At 47.4% G+C, this 16,045-nt stretch overlaps 1 protein-coding gene across 2 annotated transcripts in view; it reads right to left on the bottom strand.

Annotated features, from left to right (window-relative positions):
- Positions 1–20: 20 nt before the first annotated feature.
- Positions 21–16,045, bottom strand: part of Syn3 (synapsin III) — a 376,504-nt gene continuing 360,479 nt past the window's right edge. For both annotated transcript variants that reach the window (XM_057757481.1, XM_057757482.1), the window contains exons 11-14: positions 13,306–13,440; positions 12,526–12,613; positions 8,364–8,637; positions 21–7,131 (exon numbers count right to left, since the gene is read on the bottom strand). In XM_057757481.1, the coding sequence (XP_057613464.1) occupies positions 6,999–7,131; positions 8,364–8,637; positions 12,526–12,613; positions 13,306–13,440 (630 nt within the window). In that variant the 3' untranslated portion in view covers positions 21–6,998. The remainder of the gene's footprint in view (positions 7,132–8,363; positions 8,638–12,525; positions 12,614–13,305; positions 13,441–16,045) is intronic.

The following is a 16,045-nucleotide window of genomic DNA, read 5'->3' as shown; positions in this document are numbered from 1 at the left end:
ATTTATTTATTCTACAAGAAAACGCCCAAACACAAATGACTTTCACGAATAACTATAGGAACATGCTATAGTGACAAATTTAAATCAGAACTGCTGCACAGGAATAAAATGGCGTTAGCATCTGCAGGAAATAGGACTAGTGCCACTGTCTTCTGATTTTAAAAACCTGTTTTGCATATTAGGAAATGGCTTAGAATGTATGCTGCAGGAATATTAGTCCCGTGTTCAAATGAGACTTTGCTACACATGTGTTTCGAGTCTTTGCATCACAGTGAAGAAAATTCAGTCTGATATTTCTATAAGCTATGTGATCTTTAACGAAGAAGAGGATCAGGGCTGCTTAGGTTTCTGTGTTCTATAGGACAGTCTTCTTAATGCCCACCGAATGCCATAGGCTTCATTTGGGTGTGGTTGAAAGGGTCACCATGAAGATTCCACTTCAAAACGTGTCTTTGTGGCTGGACGTTGTTGCCCCATGTAGTGCGTGTGTATGCACGTGTGGCATGGGAAACGGAAGACCAGAGCACCAAATACAAGTTTTCAGAACACAGCCATTTCCAGATGGGCCCGGGAGCCCCTGATGGTGCCTGTCCACCCTCACTCAACTTGATTGGCAGATGTTGCAAGTTTGAGATGCTGAAAGAGTGCTCTAAATCTAAACTTAGGCACCTCTCAAAAATTCTTATTAAAGAGACCTCAAAGCATTTTCTCTTGACTAGCAGGTAATTTTATATTTAGAAGCTTAGAAAATCTTGCATCCTTGTCTTTAGACTTTGAGCTTTTGTGTATTGCTGATAACATAATGGGTGGAATCCTGACTTGGCAGCGGCTTCTTCGCTGTGTGGCTTTGTGATGTCATCTCCATGCATTGTAACGGGAGCAGGAAAGCCTAGAAGCCTCTCGCAAGTGCTTGAGAATGGTGCAGCTCCAGTGCACTGGCTTGTAGTAGCCTTCCATCTTTCTTGGCCCCTAACCTCCTATAGTCACCTTTTAGTAATGGGAGCTTGCTTCTCCCCATACCACTATAAACAGAAAATGCCCATTGAGCATGGCTGGTAACTCAGTCTGGGCAAGAACCCTTTCCAACTCGTGACTCCCTGTGTAAAATCCTGAATTCTCTAGCTCTTTCCTTCTTTCTCAGTTTCTGAGGCCACTGTTTAACTTGATGTCTCCTTAATTCTTAACCAGTGGAGCCAGATACTCCTCCCTTTTCTTCTTCTGTTCAGAGTTGGTTCCCAGGTCTGTCTTCCTCCTACTCTGCTGATCTGAGCCTTGGAGAAGAGCTGGGCAGGTGCTCTGCTGTGCCCTAGTGCGGGCAAGGCTCTGTCAATACTTTGCACGGATGAGGTTATTGCAGTGTGCTAGGCAAGTCATGGAAAGATGTGTGTACACATTTGTCTCCCTTGGCCTGCAGGAACTCTGATGAGGTAAGACCGACTGGCCATTTAAGGCTCTACCTGTCTGTTTCCCCAGTGTTGAGATTACAAGTGCTCACCACCTTGCCCAGCTTTTCAGCATGGGTGGAATGCAGGTCTTTGGGCTTGCACTGCAAACCCTCGATTGACTGAACTATATCTCTCCAGCCCCTAAAGGCTTAATTCAAGCTGACTTGTTGTTTTCTCTACTGGGAATCCCAAGTGAGTTTAACACTTGTTTCTGAAGTAAAGTGTTGAGTGTAAGAGGTGTTAACTCGAGTCTGTTTGAGACTCAATGAAAAGCCGTGGGTGTTTTTGTTTTTTTCCTCGGGGTCTACTAGTTAGATCTGAATATGAAGGCTGAGTGTGCATGTTTCTTCAATCTCAGCTTGTGTTCTGTGGGAACACAAGAGAGCTTCTGTGTCCTTTATGCTCTGTGCTTGACAAATGGACCAATCAGCCTTGCATGTTGCCCAGCCTTCCCCATTGTCTTCACTGCAGCCCAAAGTGCGGCTGCTTATGAAACTCTAAATATTAAAACAGTTTAATCAGCTGCTAAGGTCTAGGACCCAGCTTAGTTGTATCAGCCAGCGTGGCTCTGGGATAAACTAGAGATACATGTGCAAGGGTTCTCACAGTGAGTGGGCTGGTCCCTGTAACAGTAATGCTACCACTTGTATGTGCAAAACTTGCTTAATCAACACCTGTGACTAACCTGCAGCCACTCACACTTCTGTTGATACAGAATGGACCACTAAGCTATAACAAAGGACAAGTTATTGACTGGCTCGTTGCTGGGAGCTGGTACACCCTGTCCGAGGACTTGTTTACAAAGCTGAGCTATGTTTGGTTGGTACAGTCCACATGGCTCTCATGTAGAGAGCCACTTTCTTTCCTTTGCTACATGAGTGCCAGCAGTATGGTCCTGGATGCCCACTGCCACCTCCTGTGACCCACGCTGACCTTGGCAACTCTCTGGCCTCCAGGAAGTTGTGTACCCTAGGAATATGCTCCCCAGGGGCTAGTGTCTCCCTCTCATTCTATCTGTTACCCTTCCTGTCTAGATGCAGTACAAAGGAGGTCTTTGGGGATGGCGGGAGGGGAGAAAGAGAATCTCCAATCTTAATCTGTCACGTACATGTTACTGATTTCCTAACTTTGTAGGAGAGTCACTTGAGAGTCCTGAACACCTAACTGTCACTGAACTGCACCAAGCTCCTGTGCCAGATCCCAGGTACTCAGCCAGCTTGCTGCTTTGGGGCGTGTCACAGATATTCACAAGAGAACTTCCTGGAGCGGCGGCTACTCTGTGACATGAAGTTTTTAGCTGATTTTTTTTTTTTTTTATGAGCGTGAAGAATTGCCACTCTTGATACTCCATGAATAGAGTCTGCTGCATCCTAGAAGTGAATACAGCAGCCAGGAGGCCTTGGGGGGGGGGTCATCTGGTCCTGGTGACAGGCAGCCTGGAGGAAGCTGCCATGGCTGTTTTGGAAGTCCCTGGTCACTGTACACAAACTGAATGGGTTTTTGTTGTGTTTCAGCTTCCTTAAGTCAGCGTGGAGGGAAAATGCTCTTGTTTGGGTCAAAGTTGTAAAAGCAAAACCCAATTCATATAACCTTTCAGAATCTATTTACAGTGACTCCTCCCCTTTTGCCCTTATCCACCTCTAAATGTCATAATTATTGAAGGATGAAGTTTTGGGAGCAACAAGTGCTAGCTTACGGGTGAAAACAATCCACTGGAGAGAGATGTGGCCCACCGGGACCTGTATATACCCTTGCCCTCTGTTTCCATTCCCAGGCCAGTTGGAAATCATTTAAAAGTGCTGGCTGCAGTCTAGTGTTACACCAGGGTCTAGCTAGACATACTGGCATGATGATAAAAATCAGAGTGTCCGGCCTGATGCAGATTTTGAAAGACATTTGTGTTACTGCAGTTGGGATTCTGGACGAATGCCACTGAATGCTGAGATGTTTTTAGGGGCAGAATCAAAGTAGGGACATTTTGGCCACATGGTCATTTATGGAGCTGCTAGTTCTGTCTAGCAAAGGGGCAGGTCCCTAGCAGGGCTGGTGACCGAGGCATATCCATGCCTGCCCTGCTTCAGAATGGCAGCCCAGCCTCAGCTGGCCTCCAGAACACCCAGAAGCTGATCCAGCCGTGGGTTCTGAGCGTTCTCACTACAGGTTCATACTCCTGTTGTCTGAAGCAAAGGTGCCTCTGCCTTTACACCTCGTTCTGTCCAGGGCCGACACTTTGAGAAACTTCTTGCTGCCTGGTACCACTCTGTGTCTGCAGCTGTGTTTTATTATTGAGACATGGGTGAGGCTATGGTAGAGCGATGGCTGCCACAGGTGTTCCCTGTGTTCTTAACTGCCTAAAGCATGGCTTCTCTGTGATGTTATCCCAGCAGTGCATCTCTCTTACCCTTTTCCAGAATGCAAGGTCACCCGCCAACACATTCACACACGTGTGAGGCTGTTACCAGCTGGGGCAGAGCTTTCTACAGGACCAACTTCAGCTATCTTTGTCAGGAGCAAAGGGCCCAGGCCCCTTACTTCTGTGAGGCTCTTGTCCTGATTGCCTCCACATGGGCCTCATGAGTGAGCCCTGGCTTCTCAAGGTCTTATATAGAATAGCAGTCTTACTGAAGCAAGCCATCAGGGAATGCTCTGAAATTGGGTAATGGGGTTTTAAGATGTTACCTTTCCTTTTTCCGTTCTTTCTCTCTTTCTTTTCTCCCTTCCCTTCCTTTGTTTTTGTTTTTTTGTTTTTTGATACAGGGTTTCTCTATGTAGCCCTAGCCTTCCTGGATCTTGTAGAGTCTGGCCTCGAACTCAGAGATCCACCTGCCTCTGCCTCTGGAGTGTTGAGATTAAAGGTGTGCACCACCATGCCTGACAAGATGTTACATCTTAATGGTTCATTTTGGTCATTAGCCAGGCGTGTGTGTGTGTGTGTGTGTGTGTGTGTGTGTGTGTGTGTGTGTGAAGGAGAAGGGAGGAGGGTGCTGGGGGACCTGAAAAGGGCACTCACATCTCCTGGGGTAGATAATCAGAAAGCCAACATCCATCGTCTTCTCTAGAACTCATCTTAACAGACTATCTTTGACATTCCTAGTTTTACCCCACCCCATCCTCCTTTCTACCTCACCTAGCTTTTTCCAGAGGTTCTAGAGAAAGATGCAAGAGCTAAATAAAAACAGAGGAGGAACAGGAAGCAGCAGCAATATTCTGTGGATTCGTTGACTGACCTTTTTTCTTCCTTTGGATAACCTACCTAAATCATGGCTGGGGGTGCTGGCCTCAAGACCTCCTCTTCCCTCATCAGGGAGTGGGTGAGGGACAGGAGAATCTGCTGACTGTTGTGCCAAGTGTCTTTCCAAGTTCTGGGTTATCCCCATCATCCTCGAGAAGAATTCTGGAAGCTTTTGCCAGCCTCATTCTGTGATCGAAGAGCAGTTGAGCAAAATGAGGACGACGTGGGCAGAGTAGGTGTAGGCAAGCCCCAGGGACCGTCCTGCACACACTGAACTCACTGGAACTTAGGAATAAAAGAGGTTGGGCTTGGTTGGTACTGGGAAGTGCAGACCTCCAGCCGTTCATGCCTCACTTCACACCATAGGGTATTTGCTCCTCAGTCTAGTCCGTTCCAACTAGGCGAAGCCCTGTAGTCTACAGCTCCAAACCAAGGTCTCAGTGGTCTCTGGACCTTCCCAATGTAGAATCACATCAGCTGTTTATTCCTCCAAACCAAGGATATGGAAAGAGGCCAAGGAGGGCTTCTGAAATAACCAGCGCGCTTGCTCTTCATATTGACTTGATCATGACGGAGGGAGAAAGCAAGGAGGAAGAGGATGACCCTGAGGGCCAAATGGATCTCTGCAGCCAGGGCCAAAGTTGCCACTTTGGATGCTGAGCTAATCCCTTCTGGAAACCAGCTTGAAGGTGCAATTCTGCAGAAATGCAAGGTTCTAAGTGAGCCAAGGTAGGAGAGGGTCTCTACCCTTGTCTTTGTTACTCCAGTCTGAGCTGGAAGGACTAAAAAAAAATGATGAACGCTTGCTGGGTGTGGTGGTTCATTCAGGAAATCTCAGCACTTGGGAGGCTGATAAAGCAGAAGAGTCACCATGATTTTGAGACTTGCTTGGGCTACGTTCAGCCCGAGTTGCTGAATGAAACTCTGTTCCAAGGAAACAAGCAGAAAACTCCCCAGAGACCATAGTGGCTGTTTCTGTGTTCCTGGAGACCTGGAAAAACCTTAGATGATCACCAAAGCTACGCAGAACTTGAGCATAACCAGAAACTGCTTCGGTTAATAAGCCTTCTCTCCCTTGCAGCGTGCAGGGAAGACACACCTCAGGTGGCTGAGGGCGCTGTGCAGATCGGCATGGCTGTGTTCTGATATCCTGGGTCGTCTCGGGATCAGGATGCTGCTTCTGGCACCTACAGTGTTTCTAGCACCAGGTGCTTGGTGATACGATCCGGGAGCAGTCTGGTGCAGGGGAAGGAGCATACGTGCACTGGAAGGGGAGTCAGGACCACTTTGCCTAGCTCTGCAGCCAACCATCTGAGTCATAATGGCCGAGACAAGGTCGGAGTGAAACTTTTTCTGGAAGAGATTCTAAAAGGCTTCAATGTGTGTCCTGTGTTCCACAAAGAGAAACACATGCACTGTTTCTGAAGGTTGTCCCACCAGACCTTTTGTAAACACGGAGGCATTTGCATTATTTACATTATTGACACCTTGTTCAGAGCAGGTAGAATGCTGAACCATATAGAACCCCTCACGATGTCTTCTCATGCAACAGGGAGCTACCCACTCTCTCTGGGTTCCCATCTAACCTTAAGGAGGATAAAGCAAATTCTGTGTGAGGTCAAAGAGACACAATCCTATGACTCTCTCCACAGGGGGCACAGGCTCTTCTTCTCTGGATTCCTGCTGTTGGTTCTAAGCCTGGGTAGCATTATGTGGGGGTCCCTCTACTCTGTTCTGAAAGGCCCCACTTGTTGCATAGGGTCTAGCTTCTTTCTTTCAGCATCAAGATCCCTAGGAGGTCCAGCTGCGATGGGGCCTTTGTCAGCCTACTCCCAGCAAGGATGGCACTAGATTGCTCTGGGTGTGTAGTAGGCTCCTAGGCTGGGCTTCCCTATTTCTGTCTGCAAAAACACCATTAAAAAGTATTGCCTCTTGTGTTGCTGAGGTCCGACTACAATGTCTGCATTCGATGGAGGTGAGTCAAGGCTTCAAAGGGGGCCTCTGCCCAAAGGCAAACAAAACACTAATAAGAATGCAAAACCAAGCCACACAGACATCTCACTGGGTACCATCGGCAGGGGAGCAAGCATATGGTGGGTGTAGTGATGTCTTATCTGTCTAGAACGCCCGCCCTGAGGAGCCCAGGGCATTGGAATGTCATGGTCAAGGAGATGGGAATGCGCGTAGATCGTCAGTTCCTGGGTCAGAGGCATCTAGGAAGTGTGTTTCCACCAGGAACCGAGGCTGAGAAGGAGGGAGCCAGAGAAAGTCTCCAGTCATCATGTCTTCCTGCCCTCCTGCTCTCCAGCCCGAGGAGGAGGCTAGTCGGAGAAGAGGCTGGCAAAGGACTTCCTCAGGTTGCGGATGGTCTCAGCCTTGGCCTCGTCTTCACTTGGGGTCCCTCGATGGGAGGCATCTGATGTACTGAGGCTGTTAGTCAGGGACTGAGATTTGCTGAAACAGAAAGCAAGAGTTGGGGATGGTCATGGCTGGGACTCTCAAGGGAATGAGTCTGGGGCCAGCTGTAAAGTCATCAAAGGATGGTGAGACCTGAAATCAGGCATCACAGTGTGTACAGGATGCTAGCCTAGAATTTGCAAGGTGGTGGTGGGGTATCGCATTCATTTTCTTAGGTCTAGAAATTGGGGTTTCCAGAGGCAAGTATTTGACTTGGACAGACCTTCCAGCAAGAAGTAGGGAGCACTCACAGCTTCCATTCTTTCCCCCATCCCAGGCTGCTCTCTAATTTGTCAGCCATACTGGGCCATACCAGGTTCTAGTTATTCTCAGAGATCCCAGCATTAGCTGAGAAATCAGCCAGACCCTGTTCTAGATCCCCTGTCTCAGTTGGGGGATTTTCCAGATCAGAGAGGCCTGCAGTCATGTCTGTGAGCATTGCACTGATAGTTAATTGATATGGGAAGGCCCAGCCACCATAAGTAGCGCCATTCCCTGGACAGGTGGCTTTGGGCTGTGTGAGAAAGCTAGCTAAGCAGGAGTAAGTGAGCAAGTCAGATGACAGCATTTTCCCATAGTTTCTACTTCAAGTTCCAGTCTGAGTTCATTTCCTGATTTCTCTCAGTGATGAACTGACCTGGAAGCTGAAGCAAATCCTTTCATCTTCTAAGTTGTTCAGAAAAAAAATTCAAGATTTTTATTTGTATTTTATGTGCATGGGTGCTTTGCCTACATGTTTCTCTGTGCATTACATGCATGTGGAACCCATAGAGGCCAGAAGAGGGTGCTCGATCTTCTGGAAACAGTTACAGATGGTTATTAGCCTCCATCTAGGTGCTGGGAACTGAAACCTGGCACTCTGATTGAGCGCTCTTAACTACTGAGATACTTGTCAGCTCCTCTAAAATTTTTTTTTTTGTCAGAGTGTGTTATTACAGCAACAGGAAACTAGAATAACCAGGAAAATGATTTTCTTCAGCTACATGAATTGACATTTGTTTGTCACACAGCAAATGATGACCGATACAGGATCATGAGGACATGGTGGAGCCTGACCTGTACCCTCAAACTGCGGTCCCTGCTACACAAATGCCACCCTATAGGTCCACTTTTGGACCTTGGATTCTCGGTCAGGCTTTGGTAGGTTCTTTGTTCCTGATCCTGAATCAGCTCATCTTTGGATATACTCTAACTCTCCTCAATATCCATTCAGATTCTCTGATACTTACTTGAGGTGGGGGTGAGGTGGTGCTGACTTTTGGGGCTCTTCACCCTGCTGGGAGGTGCTGCGGCCCTGCACGGGTGGCCGGGGATATGGCTTGGAGGCCTGGTTTGGAGAAGTGCCACCAGATGCCCTGGATAACTGCGGAGAGCCTGGTGACCTCTGCTGCTGTGGAGATCCTGACTGAGGGCTCACAGGCTGCTGGCCTTGTGGGGAAAGCCTCTGCTGGGATGGACTTCTAGATCTGGGAGGCTGGGGAGACTGAGCTTGACGAGGGCCCCCTAGAAGCCAAAGAAAGAGTTAAATTTTAATTTGTTTTGGGAATAAATGTAGCTGTGTGCTTAACACACGTTTTTATAGACAAGTTTTTCATAACTGAAAACAACATAGATGGTAGGTCTGAGGGAGATGGTTAGGAACATCAAGAAACAGCTATATGGCAGGGGATATAGTTCACTTGGTAGCGTGCTGGTCTAGCATACACAAAGCCCTATAATTGATTCCCAGCATGGTTAGGCATGGTGGTACCTGCCTGTAACTCCAGTAGTCAGGAGGCAGAGGCAAGAAGATCAGGAGTTCAAAGTCATCCTTGATGATTTAGAGAATTCAAGGCTAGCATGGGGTACCTAAGACCCTGTGCCAGAACAAAAATACCCACAAGAAAGCATCTAGATGGTGGAGTATGGGCTGATTGTCATGTGCTGTGTCAGGGTAACATTAACCGACCTCTTGACAGTATGTGCCACGTGCACACCACTAAGCGGAAGGAGAAAAAAACATTTATAAGGTCGTGTGTATTTGTTTCTCATTGCGCACTAATGTATAGAGCAATGTAATAAAGAAACACTGGAAAGTTGCACATTAGAACAGGCAGGTCTCACACGCCAACGTATGGATGGGTTTGTGGGGCAACTGCAGCAGGTAAGGGATTTGACGTGGTGTTATAGACAGAAACATGCTTTCTTAGATGCAAATGTTGATGCCCTAACCCTCAATGTGGCTGCATTTGGAGAGAGGGACTTTAACGAGGTAATGAAGGTTAAAGGTCATAGGGTGAGGTTTTGATGCAGTGGGTATGGAGTCCTTATATGAAAAGGAAGAGGTAAGCAGGAAGATGTAGAGTCAAGTGTAGTGACTCAGGAGGTTTTGGCAGGAGGACCGTGTCAAGTTTGAGGCTAGCCTTGGCTATACAGCGAGTTTCAGTCTAGTCTGTTTAGAGTGGGACACGATCTGAAACAGCAAGACTTAACTCCCTCTTTGTATAAGACATAGATCTTGCTCTCTTTCTAAAGGGGGTAAACATAAGGAAAATACCGACGGACTCTTGTCTCTGGAAGTGAGGGAGGGAAGAGCAGGGGCCCGAGGCAGATGGCAACAGCCCTTACTAACCAGGTAATACTGAGTAGGAACATAGTTGGGTGCTTTCCAGAGAGGCTAAAGATTGACCAGGAGTGGGAGTGGGAGACTTAAGATAAAATCCAGGCTTTAAGTAAAAGTGTCACGATTTTTGTATGCTTTTTTGTTTTCTCCACCCAGTGCAGATCAAACAAAACATCTGATTTCTCCTTTTATCTTAAGCCCTCCACCCCCAACCCTGGTTGATGCTATCTTGGAAAATCTGTGTCCTTCCTTGTTCAATAACTCATTGAGTATTTCATGTGTTTCTACTTTACCACTGGGATCCATCAGGTGATACTTGGTTGTTTCTTACAGCTTTTTGGAAAAGCAAACAACTTAGTATTTTTTATTTGAGCATATAATATATATATTATATATATATATATACATACATATAGTTTCCTATGCACAGAATTGACCCTAAAAAGATAAAATTTATTAAAAGAAAACTTCATGTTTACTTAATTTGAAAATGAGTTCAAAACAAATTAATAATGTGATTCTGATTGTTATTTTTAGACACTGGTAAAACTCTCCAAGTAGCATCATTGACAAACTAGCCTCAGAGATTCCCTGTCTCCATCTCTCCAGCTCTAGGAGCACTCTGTCATACTCAGGTTTTATTTTATTTATTTTTTTTTATGTGGGTACCGGAGTTCAGAGCCATGTTCTCATGCTCAGAAGGCATGCGCTTACCCACTAAGCTGTCTCCTCAGCCTCTTTTGAGACAGGATCTCACACTATAGTCCAGGCTGGCCTGGCATTGAACTCACTTGATAGTCCAGAATAGCCTGAAACTCACAGCAATCCTCCTGCCTCAGTTTCTTTTGTGCTAGGACTCATCAGGTCAGGCCTTGTTTGTTATATTTCAAGAAGACTGACCACAGATACTGATGATTAAAACGCCACCTAACTGGTATTTTGACAAATACAGCAACTTTTAGTCCACAGTTAAATATAATTTTGATTATTGTATATGCATTTGGAGTATATTGGAGGGTAGTCAATTTCAAAGGCATTTATATGAGAAAGTAAACTCATCTGGAGGGTTATGTTAAGTACAGGAAGTAATGGGGAAAGTAAGGAAGGAGAGAGAAGGCTGAAAGGGAGGCAGGAGGGGAAGAGGAGGGGTCTTTCATCCAGAGCTGTGGAAGAGGTGGAGACCATCTGCTGCCCAGCAGCAATGAATCTTTAATAGATACAATTATCAAGTCCAGGACAGGATGGAAATGCCTTCTGTCTAGATTGAGAGAAGGGAATCTCCATGCCAAACTGCTCTGAAACCCAAGCTGGCCCAGAACAGCCAGGCTGAGCACACGGATCTCCTATAAGGGACACGCTTGGCAGGTGCTCCCCTTGAGCCCGTGCGTGGGAAACCCTTACACCTGACCTCCCTCCAGTAAATCTTTAGCTATTCTCACAATCCTTCTTCCTCTTGTTATTCAGCCGGGATTCACCCTCTAACAAGCCGCGGCTCCTTTGAGGAAAAATGTCAGCAGCTGTGGGTATAATCTGGGTGGCTTCCTTTTCTCTTTCTCACTCCGGCTGGTTGGCTCATAAATGTATGCTCAGGCACCACTAGTGGCTACAAATAACATTTCCCAGAAGGTCTGAAAGTCCAGGCTTGTAAAGCTGCCATGTTCTCACTGTGCCTTCCTGGGCAAAGCTTCAATTTCCTACTTGGGAAAAGGGAGACACTGAGGCTTCCTCTGCAAAGTGGCTGGGCGGATAGAAATGAGCACAGAAAGGAACGGCCCTAGCACAGGGCCCAGCGTGTTAAGTACTCGCAGTGCTCGACAGTCCTGCTGTTTGCTCTTTCTAACTCCTTCCTGACCTTAAGGGGACAGCAGCCCTCCTAGCTTCCTCATCCTGCAGACAGAGGGAGTGTTCAAAGCTAGAAGATAAAGTGTCAGGATAGACTGTCTAGTCCAGCTGTGACCCCTTGGGGTTATGAGTAACCCTTTTACCAGGGTCGCCTAAGACCAGCAAAAACCACAGATAATTTATATTATGATTCATAACAGTAGCAAAATTACAATTATGAGGTAGCAACGAAAATAGTTTTATGGTTGGGGGTCATGACAACATGAGGAACTGTATTAAAGGGTTGTAGCATTAGAAAGGCTGAGAGCCACTGCTCTGGATGGTCTCCAGCAATGCGTTTTTAATTGATTCAATTATTATTTAATTACTCTGTGCATCAGCACACACCCTTGGATGTGCAAGCAGAGTCAGAGGACCTTGAGTGTCTTCCTCTATTGCTTCCTAGATTATACCCTTAGACCAGTGGTTCTCAACCTTCCTATCACTGAGATCCTTTAATACAGTTCCTCATGTTGTAGTGACGACCCCCCCATAAAATTATTTCATTGCTGCTTCATAACTGTAATTTTTCTGCTGTTATGCATTGTAATGTATATGGCTGATATGCAGGATATCTGGTATGTGACCCCCTTGGGGGCCATGATCCACAGGCTGAGAACCACTGCTTTAGACAGCATCTGTTATTGAACCTGGAGCCTGCCATTTCCGCCAGACTACCTGGTGAACAAGTTACCAAGAGCTGCCGGTTCCTCCCTTCCCCTCATTCTGGAGCTACAGGCATGTTTGGCTGTGCTTAGCTGATTTCCCCGAGTGCTGGGGATTTGAACTTAGGCCCTCACATCTGCACAGCAAGTGCTCTTACCTGCTGAGCCCCCTCTCTAGTCCTCTGCCTGACATTTCGACATCCACACTGATAGAACGTTTCTCAGTGGCTTCCTGAGTCTTACCTTGGGGAGGCGGCCTTGGCTGGGGCTGTCCTAGCTGAGGTCCCAGCTGGCCTTGCCCTGGGGATTTTGCAAGTTTAGTTTGTGGGCCCTAGAGCAAGAGAAGAGAAAGAAAACCTGTGGCAAAAGAATTTCTGGGTGGGAGTCGAGACCTTATACTTTTTTTTTTTTTTTCAAAATATCACTGTTGTAAAACACACAGTGTATAGATTTTCGGCATAGCCATGGAGGATGCTGTATACACCCCCACCCTCCTAGTAGCCCCTTGAGTTTAACTACTACTCCTGTGTTTATAAAGGGATAAGTTTCTATGGGATAAATAGGGGTCGGGGGAGGATTTGATAGTAGCTTTTCCAGAAGGCTGGCAAGCTGGTAAATTCTGTGAGGAGCGGTTTGGTAGTCCCCAGTGGGGCCTATACAGGGGAGGGGTAGGAGCTTGCTGGGTTGGGGGATGGAGAAGCAAGAGACACAATAGTCTTTATGGACCTGTGCCCTGGGAACATAGGATATGCGTGAACATGCATTCTTACATACACAGTTGCCCACATCCAAGCTCAGGCCCAAGATGGGGGACCCAGAGACGAACACTGCCAACAGTCTGGGCAAAGGCTCATGGAACAGGAGTTTTCTTCCCAGGCCATAGGAAGTGGAAAGGGGACCCTGCACTCCTCTGTCCCCATCCCATTCTCCCCCATGATGCCTGCCTGGGGTTATCTTCAATAAACCCTGGGGGTTTTCATTCCATAATCTCCTTTGTTCTCAAGAGAACCTTACCCAACTTACCCAAGGTCTCAGGGGTGAGGGCACCGTGCCCCCTGGCACCAGGAGTTGGCTCATTTTGGAGACAACAAGATCGGCCATTAAATGCTTGTCCTCTTCGACATGCTCTCCAATCAGAGGCATTGAACTGTCCATGACCTAGGAGGAGGGAAAGGAGGCTGAATGACTCTAAGTTAAGATGGCTTGACTTGGCTTCCTATTCTAGGAGTGTTGACGCTGGGCTCAGGAAGGAATGACCACTAGGTGGCAATGTCCTCCATGCAAACAGCCCAGCGGGCCCCTTCCTGTTGTCCAGTCCTGTTTCCTTCTCAACAGACTCCTGGATTCAGTTCAACTCAGCCTCCACATGCTGGAGTCCAGCAACGTGGCCAGGGCCAGGGTAGCATGCCTGACCTTCTCTGTATTTTTCTTTGGGGGTTGGTCTCCGCCCCCTCATTTCCCACCCGAATTTCCTCCCAGGGTTGGGACTGGCGCCCTAAGGTTGAAGATGTTCTCAGAGCTGGAAACAGCAATGGTGGGGACTCCATCACAACCACCAAAATTTTGACATAGGCTGGAAGTGACCCAGGGTTCATAGAGAAGACAGAAGAGGACAGAGGGTTGTTCTGGGGACCCTGCAGGATGCAGGCTCGAACTGAAACACCCTCGAAACCAGGCTGTTCTTTGGGAAGAGGGATGGCAACCCTGGGAGGTCATGTTGGGCTAGTCTACTTTAGTGATAGATAGGAAAGTGAGGTTCAGAGATGAGAGCCAGTGGACCAGCTGAACACTAGGCGCAGGCAGTTTGGCAGTCTTAAGGGAACATAAAGACTTGGCAGACCTGTGACAGAGCTGCGTTGGCCACCTGCAGGAACCCAGTCTTCCTCCGTCACCTGCCTCACTCTGTGAAACCCTCTTTGGCTAGCTCTAGGGTAATCGTACAGTCTCATTTCCAGATTCTGTACCCAACTTTCTGTACCTCCTCCCCACCTCAGTCACCTGGCTAATTCCTTATCCATCATGAAACACCTAGTCAGCCCTTCCTTCCAGAAGCCCCTCAGGGACCACACGACTTCCTAGGAGCCCCTCTGTGCCTGGGTCTTTGCTGAGCTCACGTAGCCGTCTCTTTAGAAAAATTAGTCTCAGAACTATCATTTGCCATCTGTAAGCCCATGAAGTCAGGGCTGGCCTGTGTCCTGGAGAAAGGGGTGTGTTCACCCTGGGAAGGCCCTGATAGTACAGTTTCAATAAGCAGTGATATATGATGATATATATTCTAAGAACCAGGTATAGATGTCATCAGCTCTATCTCAGAGCAGCACTCTGCAGGGCTGGGCTATTTGGTAAGATGCTTGGGGCCTTCACTTCCATCCCCAGTACCTATAATCCTAGCATTCAGAAGGTGGAGGCAGGGGCACAAGACGTTCAATGTCTTCCTACATATCGAAGTTGAGGGCAGCCTGGGCTACATGGGACCCTGTCTCACAACAACAGGTCTTTGAGGCTTATGGCTACTCTGATTATTCTCACCAGAGTGATGAGGGTCAGACGGGGAAGTTCTCACCAAGCATTGGATGGCTCAGTGGTGAGACTTCAGACACGGCCGTCGGGTTCCAGGTCTGTGTTCTGCTATGGGTTTGCTTGTGTCTAGTGTCTGTCAACTGTAAACTAAGGGATCCGGCAGCTGCTAAGACCTTCCTGGCTGTGGCTTTCAGGGGACGGTGGGTACAAGCACCCAGTGTGCCTTGGAGACTGAAAAACAAACTGGGGCATGGGTATGGGTCCCAGAAGGTCCTATAAACTGTCCCTAAATGGAGCTCCCTGAGGTGGCTGTCGTGCCTGGGTCACAGGTAGTCTCCATCACCGTTTTCCCCAAAGGTCCTGGGCTCCCAGCCTGGCCTGTCTCTCGTCCCTCACACCCTGCCCACTGCTTTATGCCCTGAATGTCTACCCCCCCCCCACACACACATTCTCTGCAGTGGAAAACAGACATGACAAGGAGCCAGAGGTCAGGAACTGGAGTCCCCACAGTGGACACAGCCAGAGGAAGTGGACACTCACTCTCCCCAGGGAAACATTTTTTCCTAGTGAGCAAGGTCATCCTCTGGGCCAGGTCAAAGAGGACGCGGTTCAGGGTGTTTCCCCTAAGTGCCCTCACTGAACGTGCCGTACAAGCCCTGTGCTCTCACAGGGAGACAGTGGATTTCTATTCCTAGGAACAGACTTCCTCTCTTCCTGATTCCATCCTAAACCTCAAAGGAAAACAATTCTCTAACGTTTCTGAGGGGGGATAAAAAGAATCCCAAATCTGAAAGCTATTTTTTTTCTTTGTTTTATTGAGATTTTTCTGGAACATTTTTGAAAAGTTGTTTTCTTATGTTTAGAAGACCCAAACTGACTTGTTTGTTTGTTTTTATATGTGAAGCATCTTTCATCTTTGACCTCACCCCTAACCCCAAATGTCTGGAACTGGGGCCTCTGGGTATAGATTTTTGTGAAAGTGGAGGGATGTCAGAGGTCATGTGTGTGTGTGTGTGTGCATGTTTGTGTATGTGCATGTATGTATGTATGTGTTTGTGTGTATGTGTGTGTGCATGTGTGAATGTATACATATATGTGTGTATGTGTGTTTGTTGTGTATGTGTGTTCATGTGCATGTTGGTGTGTGTGTATATATTTGTATATGTGTATGTTTGTGCATGTGTATGTATTATGTATGTGTGTATGTTTGTATGCTTGTGTATGTGGGTATGTGTGTGGTGCT

Source organism: Chionomys nivalis, chromosome 25 (genome assembly GCF_950005125.1).
Source record: "Chionomys nivalis chromosome 25, mChiNiv1.1, whole genome shotgun sequence".
In the NCBI taxonomy this organism is placed as follows: Eukaryota; Metazoa; Chordata; class Mammalia; order Rodentia; family Cricetidae; genus Chionomys; species Chionomys nivalis.
This window is presented reverse-complemented; position numbering and strand designations above follow the sequence as displayed.